The sequence below is a fragment of the Mustela nivalis genome, assembly GCF_964662115.1.
Source record: "Mustela nivalis genome assembly, chromosome: 9".
NCBI lineage: Eukaryota > Metazoa > Chordata > Mammalia > Carnivora > Mustelidae > Mustela > Mustela nivalis.
The window spans coordinates 75,268,154-75,291,662 of NC_139028.1; the positions used below are offsets into that span (position 1 = coordinate 75,268,154).

The 23,509-nt window shown below is 42.4% G+C and overlaps 1 protein-coding gene and 1 pseudogene across 2 annotated transcripts in view; both read left to right on the forward strand.

Moving 5' to 3' along the window:
* LOC309840766 (small integral membrane protein 14 pseudogene) overlaps nt 1-23,509 on the forward strand; it is a 433,613-nt pseudogene that overhangs the window by 386,135 nt on the left and 23,969 nt on the right. The gene's annotated exons all lie outside the window — the stretch shown is intronic.
* Nucleotides 1-23,509, forward strand: part of SPON1 (spondin 1) — a 256,476-nt gene that overhangs the window by 107,117 nt on the left and 125,850 nt on the right. Inside the window, exon 5 of the mRNA XM_082683143.1 lies at nt 4,587-4,709. Coding sequence (XP_082539269.1) covers nt 4,587-4,709 — 123 coding nt within the window. The remainder of the gene's footprint in view (nt 1-4,586; nt 4,710-23,509) is intronic.

Below are 23,509 nucleotides of genomic sequence, written 5' to 3' on the forward strand. Positions count from 1 at the left end.
GCTGAAGGCATTCTAACAAAACTCATGGAGATCAAGTAGACTGGCAGGTCAAAGAAGAGGCTGGGATTCAGATCCAGCCTGGGTTTGAATCTTCCCTCTGCCCTTCCCAGTGATGTGACTTAATATATATATAAAATAGTACAGCACCTCCTTGGCACATAGTAAATATGTGTGTGTGTGTGTGTGTGTTAGCTATTGTTATCTGTACCCGAAAGCTTGTTTATTAATCGATCATAAAAAATTCAGACCTTAAACATCTGAATGTGTTTACAAGTCATTAGAGAACTAAATAAAAATAGAAAATGTTCTACAATTATATATCTTAACTGTCTAATTTCTATTCATTTTTGCAGAATTTTTATTTGCATTTAGAGCAGTTAGCAATTTGAGAGAAATAATCTTCTCCAATTCTAGCAAATCATAAGCTACTAAGAAAAAGAAAGGTTTATAAAGGTCTTCTGGGAAAAATAATAATAATAATAGCTAATATTTTTCGCAGGCTGCTTGCTGTATGCCAGGCACTATTCTAAGCACTTCACGTGCCTTGCTCATGTGCTTTGCACAGCAGCTCTATAGGGTGAAGACTGTTAGATCATCCCTATTTTATAGACAAGGCGTCTGTAAAACAGAAAGTTTTAAAAGCTCACTTAGCATCATACAGCTAGTGGTCAGGGACAGGGTTTGGACCTAGGAGCCAGCACTCTTAACCACTGCCTTCCTCTCAAAGAGACTACATTTCAAGACATTGTGCCAAAGCATAGCTCCCTCGGGATGAGTGAGAGCAGAAACGAGGTCCAATGTGGAAGATGACTTGGAAAACAAGAGAAGAGCAGAGGGAGAGAATGAGATGCCCTCCATTAAGGTTGTCCCTGTCAGAAAGGCCAGAGAGCTAGAATCTGGGCGCCAGGTCCCTGGTCAGCTTCTAGGTGGACATGACCATACATGGCTTTGGGGGGTTTTCCTTTTTGTCGTTAAATGCCTACAAGTTCACGCAGCCTTTTTGCAAGTACTGAACATCTTGACTGATGAGGCTCTTTGTTCCCGAAGTATGGTCCACTTCCTGCCCTGTCCCCATGAGATGACGTCCAGGTCCCTTGAGTTGGAGTCAGAGAGCTCTGGGTCACAGGTTTATATAAACCGCCTCTAGGTCTACACTCACAGATGACTAAGCACAGCCCCTGCAGTCTGGTTTTGTTAGTTTGTCATGCAGAGGACAGTCTTGTTTCCCAGATTTGAGGATTCTTAGGAAACACCTCGTCATCCCCACCTATGGAGAGTAATCATTAACTAAAGTGCATTTCCCGGAGCCTCAGCCCTGATGTTATGTGAAGCCACACAAATATGCAAATTATGCAGATGCCGTGTCACGCGAGTCTTTATGGGTTATCCTTTCTGAAGCGGAGATCCTATCAAAATGACTAAACATGGCTATATAGAAAAAGACCATTTTCCAACAGCAACTTTGTGGACCCCAAAAAGGTCCTACAGGCCCTGAGTTGAAGGATCTTAATGTGAAGTTGTAGATCGTCCCTGGAGAGAGCAGACCCATGAGGACATCCCACAATTAGCAAAGCAGATCGTATTAAGAAAGTCTTTAATTTGTAAGCAGAGAGCAAAGGGATTTCTCTTAAATGTGTATACCTACTTAATTATCTCTAGCTCTTTCATTAAGTTCTTTATGTTCTCTGCTTCCTTGGCGAGTCAAATCTATCAAGGAAGGGGAGAAAGAAACCAGAATCGAGTATTTTTCCTTAGTTGAAGCTGGGCATCCATAGGGGGAAAAGTAACAACTGCAAACACAAAAGGCAATGGCAATCATTATTTTTTAAAAGAAACATAAAACATTAAGTTATTCACAATTAGGGATGGGGAGACATAAAATATTCAAAAAGGTGACCTATAATAAACACACGCACTCCCATGCTTACTTTAATACCACGTCACGAATGATGAAGAGAGAAAGACAGAGGGAACTCAGGGAAGGGAGGAAAATGTCGGAGAGAGAGATAAGGAGAAAATGAAGACTAAGGGGAGATCTGAAAAAGGAAGAAGCTGGTGGATAGAGTGTAGAAATGAGAGAAGGGGCAGCTGGGGAGATCAGCATGGCCAGAAGTCCCCCATTGTTGGGCAGACCCTGCTGCGGTTAGCAGAAGAGGGGTGATAAGATTTTACTTATTTATTTGTCAGGGGAGGGAGAGAGAGTGCGAGTGCACGCAAGCAGGGGAAGCAGCAGGTAGGGGGAGCAGCAGGCAGAGGGAGAAGCAGGCAGGGGAGGCAGCAGGCAGGGGGAACAGCAGGCAGAGGGAGAAGCAGGCAGGGGGAGCAGCAGGCAGAGGGAGAAGCAGGCAGGGGGAGCAGCAGGCAGAGGGAGAAGCAGGCAGAGGGAGCAGCTGGCAGGAGGAGCAGCAGGCAGAAGGAGAAGCAGTCAGGGGAAGCAGCAGGCAGGGGGAGCAGCAGGCAGAGGGAGGAGCAGGCAGAGAGAGAAGCAGACTCCCCAGAGAGAAGGAGCCCAATTCGGGACTCGATCTCAAGACCTCAGGATCATGGCCTGAGCTGAAGGCAGACGCTTTGCTGATCGAGCCACCCAGGTGCCCCAGAAAATCTGGTTCCTTTTCAATAGGCTTTTCCCCATAGGGAACTGTATGTCTGTTTTTAGTTTCAAACTGGGGCCTTATTTTTTAAATGGAAGCTGATTTTCCTTTGGAATTCCACAAGATTTATTGTAAGTGTATTCCCTGAACTTCTGAATATATCTTTAAACTTACTACCCATAGCTGAAAAGATATTTTCGGAAAAGATTGAGAAGGTAAAGCCACCGATTTGCCTTATTTTGGTTTTTTTGAGAGATTGCTCCCTCATCACATAGCTCCAGGAAGCTACAGTTGAAAGCCCAGTACATATCTCTTAGCTTAGAATCCCTTTTCCAAAGCTAATTTAGTTCTTTTGAAACACAGTTGGTCATAATAGCAATAATGGAAGAGGAAAAGGAAAAAATCCTTAAGAGTTCCTAATTTACACTGCCTTTCCTGAAATACATTCAACAGGGCTTGTCCCTATCAAAGTAGCTGACGCAGGAGTGGTACCTGGATTTTGTGTGTGTTAAGCAACAGAGAGCCTATCCCCAAGCACAGACAATGTGCAGGCTTCTTCCAAGTGTACAAAAGAAAGAGCCAGACTAGGATTTCTATTTTGGGTGCTTTCAGACCTCTTCTTTGGTGCCGCCATTTAGAAATCCTGGAGCTCTAAAGGGAGGTCATTTTTTTTAAATGCACCAGCCTTCACTTGAAAAAGCATAAAGAGAAAAACACACCCCAAAATTACTCTCATTGGTGTTTATATAGAACGCCATCCAGTTCTGCCCATAACACCTACTAACCCCATGACCTTGCACTGGTTACCTAATTGCCTCAGTGTACTAACCTGCAACATGGAATTAACTAAAGTACTTACCTCCTGGGGTTGCTGGGATTAAATGAGACAGTACCTGGAAAGAGAGCAGCACCTACAAGGACTCTATACAATGCAGTTGTTATTACCTATTTCATGCTTTTATCTCCATCCTGGAGCACGGGATTATCTTCTATCCATCACTGATTTTGCTTGTTCAAACCAACGGAACCCAGTGAATTCCACAAGGAAGACTTGTAAAATGCTCTCCCTGACACTTGAAAAGATTTTTATACTGTCACTGGTCTTTATATAATAGTTAAGAATAAATGTCCAACTTGTTAAAAAAAAAAAAAAAAAAAAAAAAAAAGAACCTTTATGTTAATACCACTGGAGGAACCAAAGAAAAAGCGGCTGAAACACGTTGCATCTGAAAGCCATTGTTTTGGTCTTACAGGAAGCAGAACAGACTGAAAGCAACAAAGCACATTTAGGGATGTGGGTTGACAATCAGAAATAACTGAATATATTCATGTAATCTCTCTTTCCCCACTTATCAGCTATCCACGGATAAAAATGGGGGCAGAGAGGGAATCTTAAGTTTTTCCTGACCGCTCCTGTACTCAGAAGTAAACCTGAACTTACCAACATAGCCCTAAACCCCCACCCCTCCCAAGTCTCTGAAAGCTTGATAAGAAAGGATGTGACTATAGATGCATTTTTTATAATAATGTTCTGCAGTCCTTTATGTCTGTCTACTTGTTCTCACTGCTCCTCAGCAAAGCTGCTTCTTCTGGTCCTGGCAATTTGGCCCCAGAGAACATTTCTTAGAGAAAACACACACATGCATATTCCTCTTAAAATCTAGTAGAAAAATCCTATTGTGGAAAAAAAGGATAACTGAGTCAATTTTATCCCTGGTTTCCAAACTATTCAGCCTTATTGGTCCCATGGGTCTCCTCACATTGTTAGAGCAAAAGTTCTGAGTCTTTTTTATTGGCAGAATATAATTACCATACTTAGAGGTATATAAAAATCCTTTACAGCCCAAGTACTGACCTGGTTCTGGGTGTTGTTAATCAGTGGAAACCGCACCTCATCTTCTTTTCTCAAGCATTGAAGACAGGACAGGACCAAGAGAGTGCTGCCTTATGAGTGACCCACATTGGTTTCCTAACTTAGTGATTTCCCTGTTTCAGATTCCATGTTTGACGGGGTAACTGATAAACCCATCTTAGACTGCTGTGCCTGTGGAACTGCCAAGTACAGACTCACATTTTATGGGAATTGGTCCGAGAAGACGCACCCAAAGGATTACCCTCGTGAGTAGAATAGCCACTTCATGGATTGGGGGAAGGTGCGCGGTGAAGTTCTGTCTGGTTGTGGGGTACACCAGCCGAAGTATGGTGGGTCTGTTTGCTTTTAACAGCTGACTCACGAAATACTCGTTCCCAGGAAGTGAAAGTCATCAAGATAAGCAGATACAATACTGGTATGCTTTGAGCTTTTGTTAGGTAGCGTTGTTCTAATCTGTGATTTAAAAAAATACTCCTAAGGTCATGCTGCTTCTCTTCAGGTCAAGCATTTGGTAACCTTGGTCCCCCTAAGGAGGCCGTATCTGTGAATCACACAGTAGTAGATCTATCTGCTGGAAATAGGTGACAAGAGGGGGCTGCTCTTGACTCCACACATCAAGGTCAACAAACATTCAACACCCTCAACCGTAATGTTGGTAATCGATCTGTACACACTTTCCCTACAAATTCCAGATACCACCTTAGAATCCTGCAGGACACCATGCTCCAGATGGCCGATACCAATCCATGGGAGTTGTTAGGAAGCCCCAAACTTCCTAATTTTGAGTAGATCCTTAATCAGGACCCTAGAAATTCCCTTTTATCATACCATAGTCTCAAAAAATGCCTAGCATATGCCAGGCACCATGCTTAGCTCTAGTGATATAATAGTGAGCAAAAAAAGACGCAACCCACATTCTCATACAACTCAGAGATTCATGGGGAGACAGGCATTTATCAAATATTCATACACAAAAATGTGAAAATTCTAACAATGAGTAGTGGACCTACTGTGTGCCGAGCATTTTTACATGTTATGTCATTTAATCCTCAAAATGTGGATGAGCTCACTGAATATCAGAGAGATGTCATGATTTGCCCCTAGTCAGACATGAGTAGTGAATCCAAGATTTGAAAAGGGATCTGTCTGGTTCCTTGTCCTGCCTTTCGGTTGGCTACCTTTAAGACCCAGTAATGAATGCTCATACTCTCTAACTGTGGGTGGTGGGATGTTGGTGTGTGGCACTGAACATGATTTTTCTGTTCATTTTCTCTTTTATTCTTGTTCATTTCACTTTGGAGTTGCCACAGCTGGGAAAGACGAGCAGAATTAGGAGGAGATTAAAAGACGGATTTGGGTCAGCCCCCCAAAAAAGGGGGAGCAAAGGGTATGTGGTTGGGACTTATGAAGACCTGGTCCAGACCGGAGCCTCCACGGTTCCCAGGCAGCCCACCCAGCGGGGACTTGGCAGATCAAGAGCTCTATTGTTTAATTTTACCCACATTGTAATCAAGACTTGGGATCTTAGAAGCATCTTACTAGTTCATTCTTCTCATTCTGGGATTCAGTTTGATTTGCTTCAGCTGGTGTGGGAGACCTGCATGAACAAAGCTGGACTCTTTGCCCTGGGGTTGGGGTACACTTGGCACAAGGATGATGGAAAAAAAAATGTCCTCCAGTGCCTCCAGTCCACTAACCCAAAGGAAATAAAATGTTAGGGGCCCATTACTCATCTTCCATAATCCTAAGGAGCTTCTTGTGCTGTTCTGTTCTGACACTGTTATTCCCCAGAATTTGAAAAAAAAAAAAAATCACTGTTTCTGGGTCTGTGAGTCAAATCAAGTACAAATCTGTACAGAATTTCTGTGGAATTGTTGGGAGTTTCTTAATAAAGCAGACGTGAGCTCTAGATCCCCCCCAGGATTGTTCCATTGTCAGATATCAGTGTGTCTTAATTTTGGGTTGGAAAAATTTGGTCACTATGTACAAAGGAGTGTTTATCACATTGGACTGTAATTATTTCTTAAGGAATCTATCTTCTCCATCAGGCAGAGGAGTCCTCCAGGACAAAAGCCGTAACACACTCATCTTTTATTCTCAATGCCTTGGAAGTGCCTGATGCCTTTCCAAGTATTATATACTGATTGTTGAACCAGAGTAGCAGTCACTGAGACCTAGGAGGCAGATTTCTAGCTCCCGTCGAGTCACCATGGCCAATACTGCTGAGCGATTATAGGCCAGACCCTCCTTAGAGGGAAAGGTGCTCAGGACTGGAGTCAAATGGAAGGGCACAGAGAAGGTCTAATAAGGACTGTGAAAATTCAATGCTGCTGGAAGTGATTTCTACTAATCTTAAGTAATAGATGACTTTCCCTTTGGTGCTCCAGGCATGATCTTGTCTCGATAACCAACCCTTGCCATGAAGCCCAGTTAAGCCATAATGCTTCCCAACCATGGTGCAAATCGATAAATGTCATGTCCCGCTCCCCTTTATTATTACTCATTCCAAATACCACTTTGTCCTCAAGGATCTCAGGGGAGCAACTCTCAAGCTTTATAATTTCAAGATGTTTTTTGCATACTGAAAAATTATTGAGAACTCAACATCCTTTTGCTTATATGGGTTGTACCTATCCAAATTCAATGTGTCAAAAATTGCAGATGTTTTAAAATACTACTTATTAATTCATTTAAAAAGTAGCATATAATGAATTAGCAATGATAAACTCATTACATATTAACATATTTTATGAAAATGACTATATTGTCTAAAACAAAAGAAATTTAGTGAAGGACCCTCGTTGTTTTACATTTTTACAAATCTCTTTAATATCTGACTTAATTAGAAGACATCTAGATTCTTATATTTGCCTCTGCATTCAATCTGTTGTGGTATGTTTTTTTGGTTGAAGTGTAAAGAAATTCTATCTCAGATATGTAATTGGAAAAGGAAGAATATTTTAATAACTTCTTCATTAATTACAGATAATCTTCTTTGATACTATACCAAAACCCTACAAAGGGTAGTTTCTTTTTTTTTTTTTTTAAGATTTTATTTATTTGAGAGGGAGAGAGAGAGAGAGCAGAGGGCGCAAGCAGGCAGAGGGAGAGGGAGAAGTGGACTCCCCACAGGGCAGGGAGCTGATTTGGAGCTCCATCCCAGGACCCTGGGATCAAGACCTGAACTGAAGGGAGATGTTTAACCCACTGAGCCACCCAAGCATCCCTACAAAGGGTAGTTTCTTAAAGGATAATTACAGTGTAGAACATGAAACCATATTAGTGAACTTGTACTCTGTTACATTAAAATGCATTGCTTTACTTTGCACTTGGAATGAATCTTTTACAAATAAATGATTTTGTGACATCATACATTGGTCATTTGGAAAACACTGGTTTACCAAGTTACACAGGTGTTTCAAATATAGAGACATTTCATTATACAATATCAAAAATCACATTCATTAATATCACTTCTAATCTCATTAGAAATGTGTTTAATAGGGGCTTAGTGGGGCTCAGTGGGTTAAGCCTCTGCCTTCGGCTCAGGTCATGACTTCAGGGTCCTGGGATCGAGCCCCACATTGAGCCCCTCATCAGGCTCTCTGCTCAGCAGGGAGCCCGCTTTCCCCTCTCTCTCTGCTTGCCTCTCTGCCTACTTGTGATCTGTCAAATAAATAAATAAAATCTTAAAAAAAAAAAAAGAAATGTGTTTAAGTATTGGAAAGCTACCAGATTCATAATGACAGATATAAGTTTTCCAAAATTCTTTTCTTTTTAGGATTTTATTTATTTATTTGACAAGAGACAGCCAGAGAGGGAGCACAGATATGGGGGAGTGGGAGGGGGGAAGAAGGCTTCCTGCCATCTTTTCTACTGGACCATGTTATTTAAAAATTACTGGTTATTAAATCTAATCACATAAAAGACCACCACTTGGGGCGCCTGGGTGGCTCAGTGGTTTGGGCTGCTGCCTTCGGCTCGGGTCATGATCTCAGGGTCCTGGGATCGAGCCCCGCATCGGGCTCCCTGCTCCGCAGGAAGCCTGCTTCCCTCTCTCTCTCTCTCTCTGCCTGCCTCTCTGCCTACTTGTGATCTCTGTCTGTCAAATAAAAAAAAAAAAATTAAAAAAAATAAAAAAGACCACCACTCTGAGTCTCGGCAACAGCTCTTGTTTCTTCATATGTTCATCCACACGCACAGTTGCACATTTGGAAACACTGCATCCTACTTTGCATCCTCCCCACTGAGCAGGGAGCCCCATATAGGATCCCAGGACCCCGGGATCACGACTTGAACTGAAAGCAGACGCTTAATGACGGAGCCACCCAGGCGCTGCAAGTTTTCCAAAATTCTAAGTTTTGCTTGAAAGTTTGAATTTTCTCCTTGGCAACACATCCTGTCCGTTGTTTTCCTTGAAATGACAGGCTCACTTCATTTTTGAGAAAATGTCTACCACATTCTCTAGTCTGAATAGCCATAATTTGTCTGTTATTGGTTCTTTCAAGTAAAAATGATATTTATGAAAATAAAAGTGTCCAGTCCAGCTTGCAAGAGCATTTACTCAAGACCAGCATTGCATCCCAGTATATAGGGAAGTGTTTCGTGGATGTTCCCCAGTCAGTCACACAGAATGGGAGAAAACCACGTACTCAAATGTACAGAGACTAATAGATAACATTAATAATTTTTATTGTTTCATCAAAAACATTCCAAAGTGAAGCTGACTCTTTACATTGTTCACGGCCATTCCTGGCAGGGACTGTGGATGCCATTCGAGGCCACTGCTTGGATGGGCACTAAGTGACAGTGGTTCACACGGTACCACTTTGACACCACCAGGGTGAATGCCAACATGTGGCAAATGTCTTGGTATCATTGTGAAAATAGTTTTCTCCTCACAGACTCCTGCAAGGGCCTCAGGGTCCCCAGAGGTCTGTAAACCACACTTGGAGGATCTCTGCCGTGACGCAGGATAGCAGCCTAAGGTGTCTGTCCTTCCATTCTCCTTGGGTGACTTGCCCTGGAGAATTTGCATTGGGCTCTTCAAGAAGATCTGGCAACACACTTATTCTTCAGTTCTCGCTTGTGGGGGCCACACTGCTATCCACGATGGTTGGGTCCAAATGCTATTTCTGGAGTTCCCTTTCTTAGAGAACAGGGGACTCTGCATCCACCACAGCCCCCTCCCTGGAAGAGGCTAGGTGTGGCGAAATCAGGAAGGCCAGGGGAAGGCCCAGACTGACATCCCCTCTCCATTGTAATGCCATAAACCTCTGCTGGCCATCTGGAAATCGTGAAATCCTTTTAAAACACCCTCAACTGGGTTGTTTCTAGAAATCCGTTTTGAGGCTGGATCATGCAAGTTCTACCTCCTAATTTTATAAGTGAAAAAAAAATGTGAAACACAAAGGACTCAGATCACATAACCAGAGAGTTTCAGAAACAAAATCAAAGCTCAACTCTCTTGATTCTCTTTTGCCTTCTTCTGGGGGCTGTCACAAGGCAGTCTTCTCTCCTCTGCAGTGAAATTAAATGTCTTCTACACAAAGCATCTTTTCAGCATCTGCTGTACCCATGTGGACTCAGCCGATACTAAATTCCAAACAGCTTTGCCCCACTGTACAAAGACCTCCTCTACAGATCCTAACTTAGAAGTCAGAAAGGGAAGGTCTGGATTCACTGAGCCTGAACAGACTTCCAGAGCCCTGGAGTGTTAGAAGTGCCAGCAAGCTCCCCCAGTGTCTGTCCTCAGCAGTCTTTAGTACCCAGCAGTGGTCCAAGAACAGGCGTTTTTTATAGGAACATGGCGACCACGCAGGGTCAGCTCAGGGACGTCCCAGGGTTTGCACACATGCTCTGTCTTTGCCAGGGGACTGGGACTTGCCTAACAGATGCTGACTCACTTTGCTCACTTACTCTGAACATACCTTCTAGATTTGTTTGCTCTTTTTTTTTTTTTTTTAAGGTGTTAAGGCTTTATTTATTCATTAGAGAGAGAGAGCATGAGCGGGGGTGGGGGTGGGCATAGGGAGAGGGAGAAACAGACTCCCTGCTGAGCAGGGAACCCCATGCGGGACTCGATCTCGGGACCTGGAGATCATGACCTGAGCCGAAGGCAGGCGTCCCAAGCTCCTACCTAGGTTTTTTGACGAATGCCTCCACCCTGTAGAGACTCTGTAATGTACCTTGACGAAGTAAATTGCACAATGCTCCCCATTTTTGATATGGTTATCAGTTTTAATGCTGTTTAACAAATACATATTGGCGAAAGGAACTTTTTCTGGAAGCCAATTATTTTTGTTTCATTTGAGGACACATCGCCTAAAATATAAACATGGCCACTGGGAAAAACACCCTACAGTATCAAAGCTTTTACAGTGAAACTTGGCCATCTTTTCCACTGGGCCATGTTATTTAAAAATTACTAGTTATTAAATCTAATCACATAAAAGACCCCCACTCTGACTCTCGGCAACAGCTCTCATTTCTTCCTATTTTCATCCACATACACAGTTGCACATTTGGAAACATTGCATCCTACTTTGTGCATTTGGTTTTGTTTCCGTAGTTGTAATTTGTTATACCAGCTTGCTCTAAACCACTTATCTAACTGTTCTTTTATTGCACATCAAGGTGATGTCAGGCCTTTTGCTAACATGGAAAGCACTACAACAAAAAAGCTTTTTTAAAAAAAGATTTATTTATTTGAGAGAGAGAAAGAGAGGAAGGGGAAAGGAGGAAGAGACTCCTCCAGCAGATTCCCTGCTGAGCGTGGAGCCCCACACAGGGCTTGATCCCATAACCCTGAGATCATGACCTGAGCCAAAATCAAGAGTTGGCCACTTACTGACTGAGCCACCCAGGCGGCCCAAAAAAAACAAAACAAAAAAACTGCAGTGAAGTATTCTTCTTCCCTTTGTCCTTCCTTTAAATCATTTCCTTGAAATAATTTCCTAAGAGCCAGACAGCCCAATCAAAAAATGTGTGCTTTTTACGGGCTCTTACGACATTTTGCCAGATTATTCTCCAAAATATTTCTATCCATTCACCATGTTACCAATAATGAATAAATGGATCTCTTTCCCCCAGCCTTCTCAGCATTTAACTTAACGTTTTCTGTTTGGGTTTTGGCAATTAATGGTTATAAAAAATTAATCTCATTATTTTAAATTGGCATTGGTTTAATGACTTACACATTTGAATCTTTCCTCGAGTTTATTGCATTTGCCTTTAAAACCCCTATGGCACTGACAGGCATCAAGCCTGCTTTTGCTCAGTATCTCCTCAGGGATCAGCTCATTGTCTGATACTTTGAAAGCCTCTAATGAATGAATGAATGAGAAGCAGTTACAAAATGAGCAAGGAAGAGGGTGGAGAGAGATGAGTGAAGCCACTGAAGAGATTGAGGCAGGAGAGAGAGGACCTGATAGGGCTGCTAAGTGGGGAGCAGATTGGATGGTTCTGGCAATAATTGGGAAGGTCGGTGAGGAGGCCATTACAGTGATGGCGCTAGCTCGGACTAAGGCGGTGGGTGTGTGATGGAGTGGATGGATGGACTGGAGATAGCTTTCAGAGGTAGCTTCTGTCACGCATTAGATGCGGAGGAGTGACAGAGAAAAGCATCAGAGCCGACAAGCACTCTTGCTTCTTAAAATATTCCTCGATATTATTGTCTCTCTGTTTTTGCAAGTGATCATGAAATCATTTTATCAAATTCTGTAAAGGATCCTGTCAGAATTTTAAATGGGATTGCACTAAATCCCTCAATTACTTTTGGAAGAACTGTTAACTAAATTAATAGTATTGAGCTTGCTGGGTTTCTTCCCATTTATGGTAAAATAAACGTGTGGGTTTCCGCAACCCACCACCTAGAACGGTGATGAGTCACAGGTGGACCATAGGCCTTTTCTCCCCATCTAACTTCAGAAACAAAATGAAACATTCAGCAAACAATAATCCCACTCCTTGCCACCTTCACAGGGAAATCCCTCTCCAAGTTGAGTAATTGTGCCCAGCAGCGCCCCCCAGTGGTGCCACCTCCAGGCTGCGTATGAATAGAGCTGTGATTGGGAATTCAGAGTTTGGTCCAGAGTGCCTCAGCACCCACAGTGTCAGTGTCCGACAGAGCAAAAGAGAAAGGATTAAAGAGCTTCTTTCTCCTTTTTCCCCTCTCTTCTCTCCATCCCTCTGGGAAGCCTTGCAGCAACAACTCACTGTGTTATGCACCGGCAGTGGGGAAGGAAAGTCTGTTCACCTGGTCTTCCCCTTAAACATGCCAGGCTGAATGCAAGCATGAATTGCTGATCTTTCCAACAATCTCATAAAGATAGCACTAGAAGAATAAAAAATAAACTCACAAAGACAAGAAAAAAGGAAAGCAGGCCCCGCCCTTTCAGAGAGATTGCCAGTATCTGGGGAGCTGGAGAGGTAGGAGCTCTGAGCAGAGCAAAGAATGCAGAATCCTCCATAGCGGCCGGGAGGGTGGTAAGAGCCAAGCCCGCCGTTTGCACCGACCCCGGGAATAGGCTCAGGACCCAGGTATTCAGCACAGAGGATGAGAAAAGCCTCTCGTCCGGAAATTTTAGAATAATGAGGATAGGGACAACCCAAAAAGCATCCAGAGAAACAGACAACAAAGACTCAGACCTCTTCAGAACCACACCAAAGCCACCACACAGTGGTGCAGTGTCAAATTTCAAACTCGTGGTTATAAATTCTGGGGGGGGGGGGGGGGACCCTTTTTGCTCAGCCTGGAGACCAGGCTAAGACAGAGCAGCTCTGGTGTTGTCTTCATGTGCTGCCTGGGTTTCTTCATAGATCGCTTTATCACTGAAGTTTCTTTCTTTTGTTTTGGTGAGAGAGTATGTAATAGAATGGTTCTGCTTTTTTGTGTGTTTACAGAATTTGTTTTGGTTTTTTCATGACCTCATATATGTTTAGCCTTTTCTCTCATTCCACACAGGTGTTGAGGGATGTGTTACTTACTTCACAGCACACAAGCATTCTTGGTCCATTCAGTGCCCTTTTGGCTTTATTTGCTTTTCATAATATTCCATGTTCCCCACATTGGACGACTGTCATATTCAAATCATTCCACCATCTTGTTTTATATTTGCTGATTTTAATTTCTTTTTGTTTCTTCCTCTTTTTTTTTTTTTTTTTAAACCACTTCTTTTCTTTTCGTTGCCTGCATTAAGTTTTCTTCTGCTGGTTTAGGCAATATTTGATCTATGTTGTTGTTCTTGTGGTGGTTGCCTCTAATTTAAAACACATACTTGGGTTGATTTATCTGTATTGATTTCATAAACATTTCAATATTTGTCTTCCTCTGAACAAAACAAGAATGTTAGTGTATTCTCAGATTCCTTTGTTGTCTACCGCCCCTCGACCCAAATACACGTTCATGTTGGTTGTTTTCGAAGTGAGTCTTTGATCTCCTGTGTATTTGAGTGTCTCTGGTAGTTCCATGGGTCTGTGTTTCTGAAGTTCCCCAGGGTTGAACTCAGAGGAGCGAGGCTTAGGTGCTACCAAGATTGTTTGTTTACAGTGTTCAATCCATTTAACTCTTGGCAGTATCTATACTTATTACTGTATGATGGTAAGTTTAATTGTGTTTATTCAGGCTCTATTACTTGATCATTTCTTCTTGATTTTTCATGGTCTGATAATGGGGTATTAACGCCTTGATCTAAAACTGTGTACTTCTCATTTCTTTTTGATGTTTAACAGATTGTTTTCCATTTGTCACTATGTCTTTGGAACCTATAGCTTCAAAGCATTATATCCTCATGATTAACTCTGACTTTCAACATCGCATAATTAACATAATTATGTTAAATACTGTCGTGTCTGAAACCTCACCTGCTTTTTCTTCCCTTTAATTAATTTCCCATTTCAGTGTTTTTTTAAATTTATTTTTTCTTATTGTTAGGCTCTCTACGCCTTTTAAAGATTTTCCAGTAAATTATTGCATTCATCCCATTGGAAGGACTTTTGTGGGTTTTTGTTTTGTTTTGTTTTGTTTTATTTCTTTTTTGGTTTCAATTTTTTTTTTTTTAAAGATTTTATTTAGTTATTTGACAGGCAGAGATCACAAGTAGGCAGAGAGAGTAGAGGAAGCAGGCTCCCCACGGAGCAGAGAGCCCGATGCGGGGCTCGATCCCGGAACACTGGGATCACGACCTGAGCCGAAGGCAGAGGCTTAACCCACGGAGCCACTCAGGCGCCCCATTTGGTTTCAATTTTTTTGTTTATTTGTTCTGTTTTGTTTCTCGACATGATTATGTAGACTTACACTTATTTTAAGCTCAGTCCTAGACAGTTTATGTTCTGCCAGTCCACTTATTTATCTCTATTATTATTGTTAATTTGTTTTCTTATTTCTAGATTTTCTTTGGTATTACATAGGCAACGAGCACGTATCTGGTTTTGCTTATTTGGTTTTGCTTATTTTTATTTCATTTGGCAGAAATCTTAAATCAACTAGCTGTCAATTTAAAACGTACAAGAATATTACTTCTACATTATCAATAGACCCCTGTCTTATCAGGATAGCATCTTTTGATTCACTCTTGTGAGAAACCTTTGCTGGCTTTTTGTTTTTCTCAACTTTCTTTCTTCTGTTCTCCACTTACCCCTCAGTTCATTTCTTTTTATCCATTTTAACAATTCTTCTCATTCCCAACTCCCATCAGTGCTTCTCTGCTATTGTACTTACCTCTTCAATAAAGATATACTGATTCAGAGGGTTTTTTTTTTTTTTTACTATTTTTAACAGCATCATTTTTTTCTCAGGTCATTTCTTTTGGAAATAAACTTGGAATTCAACACTTGCCCATTAGTGGGTGATTGAACTTCTTAAGCCTGAAATTCTGTGTGAGTCTTGCATTTGGCTAACAACTCAACTGGGTAAAAGCCCAAATTATACAGTTTTTTACTCTGACTATGGTTTACCCATGGCTTTCCATTTTAGTGGGAAAATAAACCTAGTCCTTATTCACTTATGGCTTATAGTCCTTTGCATGAAATCTATAACCTAGCTCCGTACACAGTGCTTTCTTCTTCTCCTGCGGCTAAAATATTTGATGATGCCCGCTATTCTAAAAGAGATCTTTAATAGGGCTTTATGTATACCTTCAGCTATTTTATTAGTGGTGACATTATTCTTCAAGGTCATCTGTTGTTTTTTTTTTTTTCTAATCTTTGATTTGTTGTTGTTTATTGTTTGTGCAGTCATTCCCCAGATCTATTCAGAGCATCTCCTGTGTGTCGGCGGCATGTCAGTTCATTCCTGTTTATTCTCTTTGTTTCCTCAGGAACTATGTGCTCTGCATTGTTTCCCCTGGTTCATTTCTCTTTCTCTGGTTAGTTTCCTGTAGCATCCCGTCCGTCCCTGGACCCGTGTTATCATTGTTGGCGCCTGCCCACTCCTTCCTCCCATAATGAGCTCTCCTGAAATAGGTATATTTAAAAAATAGATTCCAGCGCTTCTCTAACTTCTGTTCTTGTTCTCGTTTTGTTCCATGGTTTACTGCTTCCCTCCCTCATCCCCATCCTGTTCCCAGCTTTTTTTTTTTAAGATTTTATTTATTAGAGAGAGAGAGATCACAAGTAGGCAGAGAGGCAGACAGAGAGAGAAGGAAGCAGGCTCCCTGCCGAGCAGTGACCCCGATGTAGGGCTCGATCCCAGGGCCCTGGGATCATGACCTGAGCTAAAGGCAGACGCTTAATGACTGAGCCACCCAGGCACCCCTGTACCCAGCTTCTTAATTCAGAGTTCTTCTCTTATACTGCCAAACATTTATAATAGTTCAAAATCATTTTTCCCCCTTTTACTCATCTTTTTTTTCCTCGAGTGATGATTATGATTGCTATTCCCAAAACCTTTGCGGCAGACTATTTTATTGGCATTTAAATGGGACTTGAAATGGGAAGGTTCTGTCCTCTCGGGCTGCCTCCCTCCTCAAGGTCCGCAAACGATTTCTTGAGCATACCCTTTCTTAAATAAGAGACGCCCTTTTTGGACTGACCATTTAGTATAAATTATAAGGTATTACTCCCCTTGTATCTGTCAAGGTACAGCCTCATTACTGCCAATAGGGGTAAATTAATTTTTTGATGACTTATTTGCCATTCACTCCTGCCGGTCGGCAACTCAGAGAGCACGTGGCTCCTGCTTCTCATTCATGTAGCTTCAAGGGCCACCTGTTTGGAACTGATTTGAGGAGAAAGAAAGGTTGGATTCATTGGCAAGTCATGGATCAGTTATTATGTAAGTTCTAATGCCACCAGTTCCCCTGGCAAAATGGATGTGATTAACATTTAAATATGACACCAGCCCATGCATTTTTCATGCAGTATTTCCTTCAGACTTGTTTGCCAGTACCTGTGCGGGGACTCCAAGAAACGCCTACTTTAATCATAAAGACTTGATTTTCCCTTTGCATGAAAATACCCGGAACTCTGAAAAGCTTTATGAAACTGAAGGAGAGGGAATATACAAAGCCCATTAAACCCGAGCATTGAGTACGGTTACCCAGGAATTTGCACACAAAACTTGGCTGTAGCGAATGGCATTTATGTACTTAAGTTTTCCAAACAGCAAGTTGAAAAACCTACCCTCAAGAATTGTTTATGCTGAGAAAGGGAAGACTATTGATAATCACGAGTGGAGTTTCTGCAAAGGTCTGTGCCAGGCACTACAGTGCTGGCAACCGTCCCTCCCAATTTGCAAGAACTCTCCTGTTTGGGGCTGGAAGTGAAGCATGAGGACAAAGAAATACTTGCAGCTTTTGCCCAGCCTCAGTTAAATTTCAGAGCAAAGAACAAACACGAAACAGGACAAAGGATATAGGAAATCACAGCACAAGCAGCCCTGCCTTATTTTTAGTAAAAAGGATTAGTAAGGGCCGCCCTGCAGCAAAGCGGATTGCTAGGGATCAGGGAGTAGGATGGTTGTAATCTCTTTACTAGACCGCTGAGTTGATTGATTAAATTAAAAGTTATGAGTCAAATGCACCCCCAGAACATCTTGGAACCTTTCAATCTCTACGTATTCATGTGATCCTAATGACCTTCGGTTGGAAGGGAGAAGTGTGTGCTACCTGTAGGGAACCCGTGAAGAAAGCCTTGCGAGCAAGCTAACCCTTTTCACAACCGCCAGCAAGAGTTTAATTAAACTCTCTAACCTAATCAGCTTGGTTCAATTTAAGAGCAACGTGTGCCTGTTTTCCTTGCACATGGAGCGTCCCAGGGTCCTGCAGCTCCAGTGGAAGAACAATGAAAAGCAGAAGGCTTTCTCTCCACATCTGGCTCCTTGAAATGGGGCTAAGAGGCTTTCTGGAGGCTTTCGCTGACTGGGTAGTGTTTACAGATGTGAGTGGCTTTCTGTCATTGAATGCAAATTGTGTTTGCTTTGTGGTGCCCACCCTGGGAAAAGCAAGAAGAAGAAGAAGAGGAATACTGTTCCTTTATCCGCCCACCCACATTGACATTCAGGGCACAGTCTTTTTAGGTTTATTGGGTCCCTAAGCAACCTTTGAAGAGAGCTGTCCATCTGTCTGGCTGTTCCTCCTGCAGCAGACATGGATTCATTTGGCTTTGCTTTTCAAGTCTCTGGTTCCATCTTGGGTCCATTGACTGGATTTTTAGGTAAACATTTCTTGCCTGCAGACCTAAGTGTTTCCCCAGCTCCTAGGCTAATTCTGCCTCCCTCTTAAACTTTGATCTGTATTCTGAAGGCAAGCTCATCAGAAAAGAAAGTGAAAGAGGGCTAGCTTTTCATGTGAAGGCTAAAAGCCAGAAAAATAAGCTAAAGCAGGAGGTGGGAGAGAGCAGTTTCTTGCTGGAATAGTGAAGCTTAGCCCCAAATATAAGAACGATGTGAGAGCTGAAAGCACATTTCTGTGGTGAGAGAAACCCTGAGCCAGGTTTCTCTTGCCACAAAGATTGGCCAGTGGTGAGTGCTGTCCTAAAAAGCCGTGTATGCAACGTAGAGTCTGAACCATTGTGGACCTGGAAATCAGATCCCACTTGAAGTTCCTGCATCTGACACTCACTTATGGAGCCTTATGAAAGTTGCTTAACCTCTCTGTGCCTACGTTTGCTCGTTTGTAAAGCAGGGAGAATCAGAGCACCTATCCCATGAAACTATTTCGAAAATGGGCCAGGGCTCAAATCTAAGCTCCTCTCTTCACTAGCTGTAGGACCTTGGAAGAGATACGAGCTGACCTTTTGGGCTCTGATTTTATGTAGTAAAGCCAAAATCTACATCACTGGATTATTAATATTCTTACAACTCTTAAAACAGGCTTGGTGTATAGTGGAAGCTCACAAAGTGTTAGCCATTGTCAATTTTAAATAAGATAACTCTTAAGTGTTTGGGTTTTTTTTTTTTTTTTGCTATTGTTGTTTTTTGTTGCTGTTTTGTGTTTTTTTGTGGGGTTTTTTTGTTTTGTTTTGTTTTGTTTTGCTGTTTGACAGAACCAGATACAGAGCAAGTTCTGTGTTAACTGTGGCTATAATGTGCTTATTTCTAACCTGTCATTATTCCCACCCACATTCTCAACCTTTACATAAGGATTTATTGGCTCTGATCTCATGTTGAAATCTTGGACAAATCCTCTCATCTGACTGGCTTCCATCACTGGGTGAGAATTTTCCTGAAGTTTCCACCTGGCTCCTAAATTTCCTCCACGTCCCAGGGGAGACAGGGCTGAGTTCCAGGTACATTTTACCGTCCCTAACCTTATGAATACCGAATACGAAGAAGATGAATAGCCCCAAATTTAAAATGCAAAGATACCTTTAAAAAGATCTCCTGCGGTAGACAGCCCTACCAGCAGTGAGGAAATCGAGTTTGCATCTGTGACAGTTGTCCCCACTCAGAAAGGAATTTAATAACAAATACAACATACATTTCACAATCAGCCAGGCAAACACATGGAACTAGTCAGCTCATCTTGATTACAAGTTAGTATTTACTGACTTGTATTTTTGTAAATAAGCTAAGGGAAGTAAACAGACTTTGAGATTTATGTGTTCTGTGATTTCTGTTGATGAAGATTGGTTTTACTTGGTTTCTCTCCCCTCTCCCCACCTCCCCCTATAAGCACATAAAGAATTCTTAGGTGGGATTTGCCTCTAAGTATCCAGGGACCTGAACAGCGCCCAACTAGAGAACAAGCAAAGCTAGAATAAGATAAGGAGACCAACTTAGCTGTTGAGCACGAAGTCTTCTGGGGTCTGCACCATCCCCTGTCATGAAGTCAAGGAAATGTCACATCGGATGGAATCTAGACCCTTTCTAAAAATCTACCTTAGTTAAGTGCATCCCACTTCCTTTAATCCAGGAGACCTGGAAAAGTCTCTTACCTCCTCAATGTGGTGGCAGGCAATTATAATTAGCATCTTTATGGTACTATGTATATCAGAGAGAACATTGGACAAACTTTCTATCTGATCCTTTTCCTCACCTTATCTCTCCTCTTTGCCTTTTCCCCACCTTCTACAATGGTTTTATGCTCAATCCTTGGAGGAGATGGTTGAGACCATCACCACATCTCCAGTTTCAACACAGCATCTGATCTAGAATTAGTGCTCAATACATGTGATTCCATGGGCTTACTGCAAAAATCTTCTTCATTAAAAAAATATATTTAACTACTTAAGACAATTCTAGGAAGGGAGAATATATATGTTTTAAAAATCTTAATAAGTTTACTCAGATCATATGCGCAGAACTCTACTGAAGCTAACAGCATTTATGTGCTTACAGTTTTCCAAACAATGAGTTGAAAATATACCCTGAAGAATTGTTTATGCCAAATAAGGCTGAGTATTCATGGTCATGACTGAAATGGCTGCGTGTTTTCTGCCAGCCACTGCATTCCTGCCAAACATCCTCCCAATTTGCAAGGATTCTTGGGTTTCACGATGGAAATAAAGCAGTAAAGTGCCTCGTCAACCCAACTGACATGGGTCTTATTCTTCATTAGTACGTACTTAGGCTACCCTGAGCAGAGCAGCCTCCTAACTCTTGGAAATGTTTATTTAGGTTGACAAAGTGACATGGATTTTCAACGGAAGAGCATGGAAACAAGTTAACAGAATTGTGATGTCGATTTGGGTTGTGAACACACAACACTTGGAAAGTAGCTCTTGATGCTTCCATGCCAGAGGCACCAACTGAGAGGTTGTTGGTCAGAGACTTCCATCAGCCAAAGCAAGAAACTAGTTCCCCATCCTGGGAGCCAATGCACCAAACCTTGCAGGGGGTTGGGGGAGGGGACGGGGAGGACAAAACCCAGAAACTGGCAGACCAAAGTCTTAGATTTGCTAATCGAAGCTACTAGGGGGCATATGCTTGAAGAATAACTCACAACAACCAACAATGGAGCACTTATAGGCAAAAACACTCCTTGAAAGTGAGCCTGCTGAAGACCCTCAGCCCTGTTTTCAGATTCAGCGCAGCCCCCCAGCATTCTGGCACTAGGGATTCTCCTCATTTGGAAGAATTTTGCAGGAGTTAAGCTATCCATCATTGACCCAATTCTAACAAATCCGTGACATGTAATAGCAGAGTGTGGTCTCTGGAACCAGACTAAATCCTGCCTCCACCACTTACTGTCCGTGAGATGTTAGGCACGCCCCTTCATTAACCTCTCTGTACCTCACTTTTCTTATCCATAAAGTGGGAATGATGATAATACTACCTTCACAGGACTCTTGTGAGGATGTTAGAAGAGCCTGGCATCTATGAAGTGTTCTATAATTGTAAGCTACTATTAGAATTCATTCTGTGGGATCCACCTCTTTCCTTGAACTCCAGTTCTCATAATTGGATCTCAATCTTTACAGCATTCATTGATGCCATAGATATTTAGGAACTGCCTACCATCTGGCTGACCTTGTCCTTAAAGTTGCGTTGTTCCCTGGTGAGACCCATGTAGGAGCCCTCTTTGCCCCACCAAGGATGAGGTCCTTCCCTTGCTCCTGGAATTCTGCCTCTTAGAGCAGCCAGACTGGCCTGCTTGATGCCCAGTGTCCCTGGTCTCTTTTAATATTGGGGCTCCCCCACCTACCTACTCATCTCCACAGTCTCTCTTTCTCATCTCTAAGGTCACTGCCTGGTCTGGTCTTGATTCTGGCAGCACCCTTGAAATTTGTTCAAGCAATGAATAAATTATTCAAAGCTCTATTCCCCTCCAACGAAGAACTAAGAAGCCAGACCTTATCAAGCCAAAGGAATTCCTGCTGCCCCTTTACTGCAATAATTTAATCTCTAAAAAGTTGGGGAGAACCCCCCCAAACTAAGGAAATAGCCCTCTAATCATAAACGATCCCTCTTCATCAAGAGAAAACAGACTTTTCCTGCTTAGAATTGCACGAGCAGAACTCTTCCCTTTCACCAGAGCTCCAGGGAATAATAGGCCACCAGCTGCCACCTTGGGCTGCAGGTTTCGGGAACTTGGAAAGGGAATTTTCCATCCTGATTATTGCCTTTGCAGTGTTCTCAGCTGCCAGCACATGGTGGTGGGCGTTGGTATGAGCCAACTTTTGTGTTCCTAAATAATAAGGCTGAGATGCTGTCCTCCTTTGCCATAGAACCCTGGACACCCAGCAAGCTGCCAACCGGACACCCATCTTTCAACCAACTCTCCTACTTTACCTACTATGTGCAGGGCTTTAAAAAAATAAGTCACCTTTTTATATATTTTTAAAAACATTGGAAGGGAAGCTACCTCTCAAGGCAAAACTAAGAAAGTTCTGATACTACCAAAGCAGAAGAGACTTGACCAAGGTCACATGCCTCGGGAGAGGGTAATCCAGGATTTCATTACATGAGCCTGGGTTAAAAGGCTAATTCTTTGGGGTGCCTGGGTGGCTCAGTGATTAAGTGTCTGCCTTCAGCTTTAGGTCATGATCCCAGGGTCCTGGGATCAAGCACCACATCGGGTTCCCTGCTTAGCAGAAAACCTGCTTCTCCCTCTCCCATTCCCCCTGCTTGTGTTCCCTCTCCCACTTTGTCTCTTTCTGTCAAATAAATAAATAAAATGTTAAAAAAAAAAAAAGACTAATTTTTCAGCAGCGTTAAATTTACTGAGACTTAACCAGCCTAATCTCTTGCTCCTCTGTAACTGTTTTTTTTTTTTTTTTTTTTTTTTTTTTTTTTTTTTTTGGCCTCACACCCATCTTATTTTCTCAGACTGCACTCTGCTTACTGTGACCTCTGGGCCTTTGCACTGGCCATTTTTTGTGTTTGCAACATTTCATCCAGCCCCTTCCTTGTTTTTTTGCTCTCAGTTTAAACCCCACTGCCTTGGAGGGACTTTTCCAATTTCCCAGTCTGGATTAGCAGCTGTCCCTTTCCTGCTCTAGCCTCGTGGTTATCCTATCGTGTCACCTTCCATGCTGCGTTGCAATTGCCTGTTCACATGTTTGATCCCCCTAATATCCTAAGACAGGGCAGGACTCTAGTCTGGTTTGGCTTAGAATCCCCAGGACCCAGGATTCAGAGCGTAACACATGACCAGTGAGTATTTATTGAATTAAGAGGAAAAAAGCTCCCTTTCTACCAAGCTGCCTCCCTGACAGGTCAAATCCCAAAATAAAGATACCAGCTTTGCAATTCTTGGCTAATGGCTCCATGCAGGCTGAGCTCCTGCCCAGAGCACCTGACCTCTGATTCTTAAAATGTTCTGAGGTAAGCTTTGAGTTCCCACCTCTACCTCTTACAAGCTCACAGCTCGTCCCTGTCATTTCCCTATCACCACTCCCATTACGTGAGATTAAATTTTTCATTCCAATACAATGTGGCTCAAGCCTAGGGTAGACCAAAGCGCGCCTTTAGAGACCAGGAAAGAAAGCTAACACTGCTTCTACCTTCACATTCTCCTTTTTAAAAGTGAACTTTTAATAGAAGCATACATACATACATACATACAGAAAAGAGGGTACATCCTAAGCGTACAGCCCACAATTTCCCATTCATTTGAACACATGCATGTTAGCAACTCCAGAAGCCTCCTTTTGTCCCTTCCAG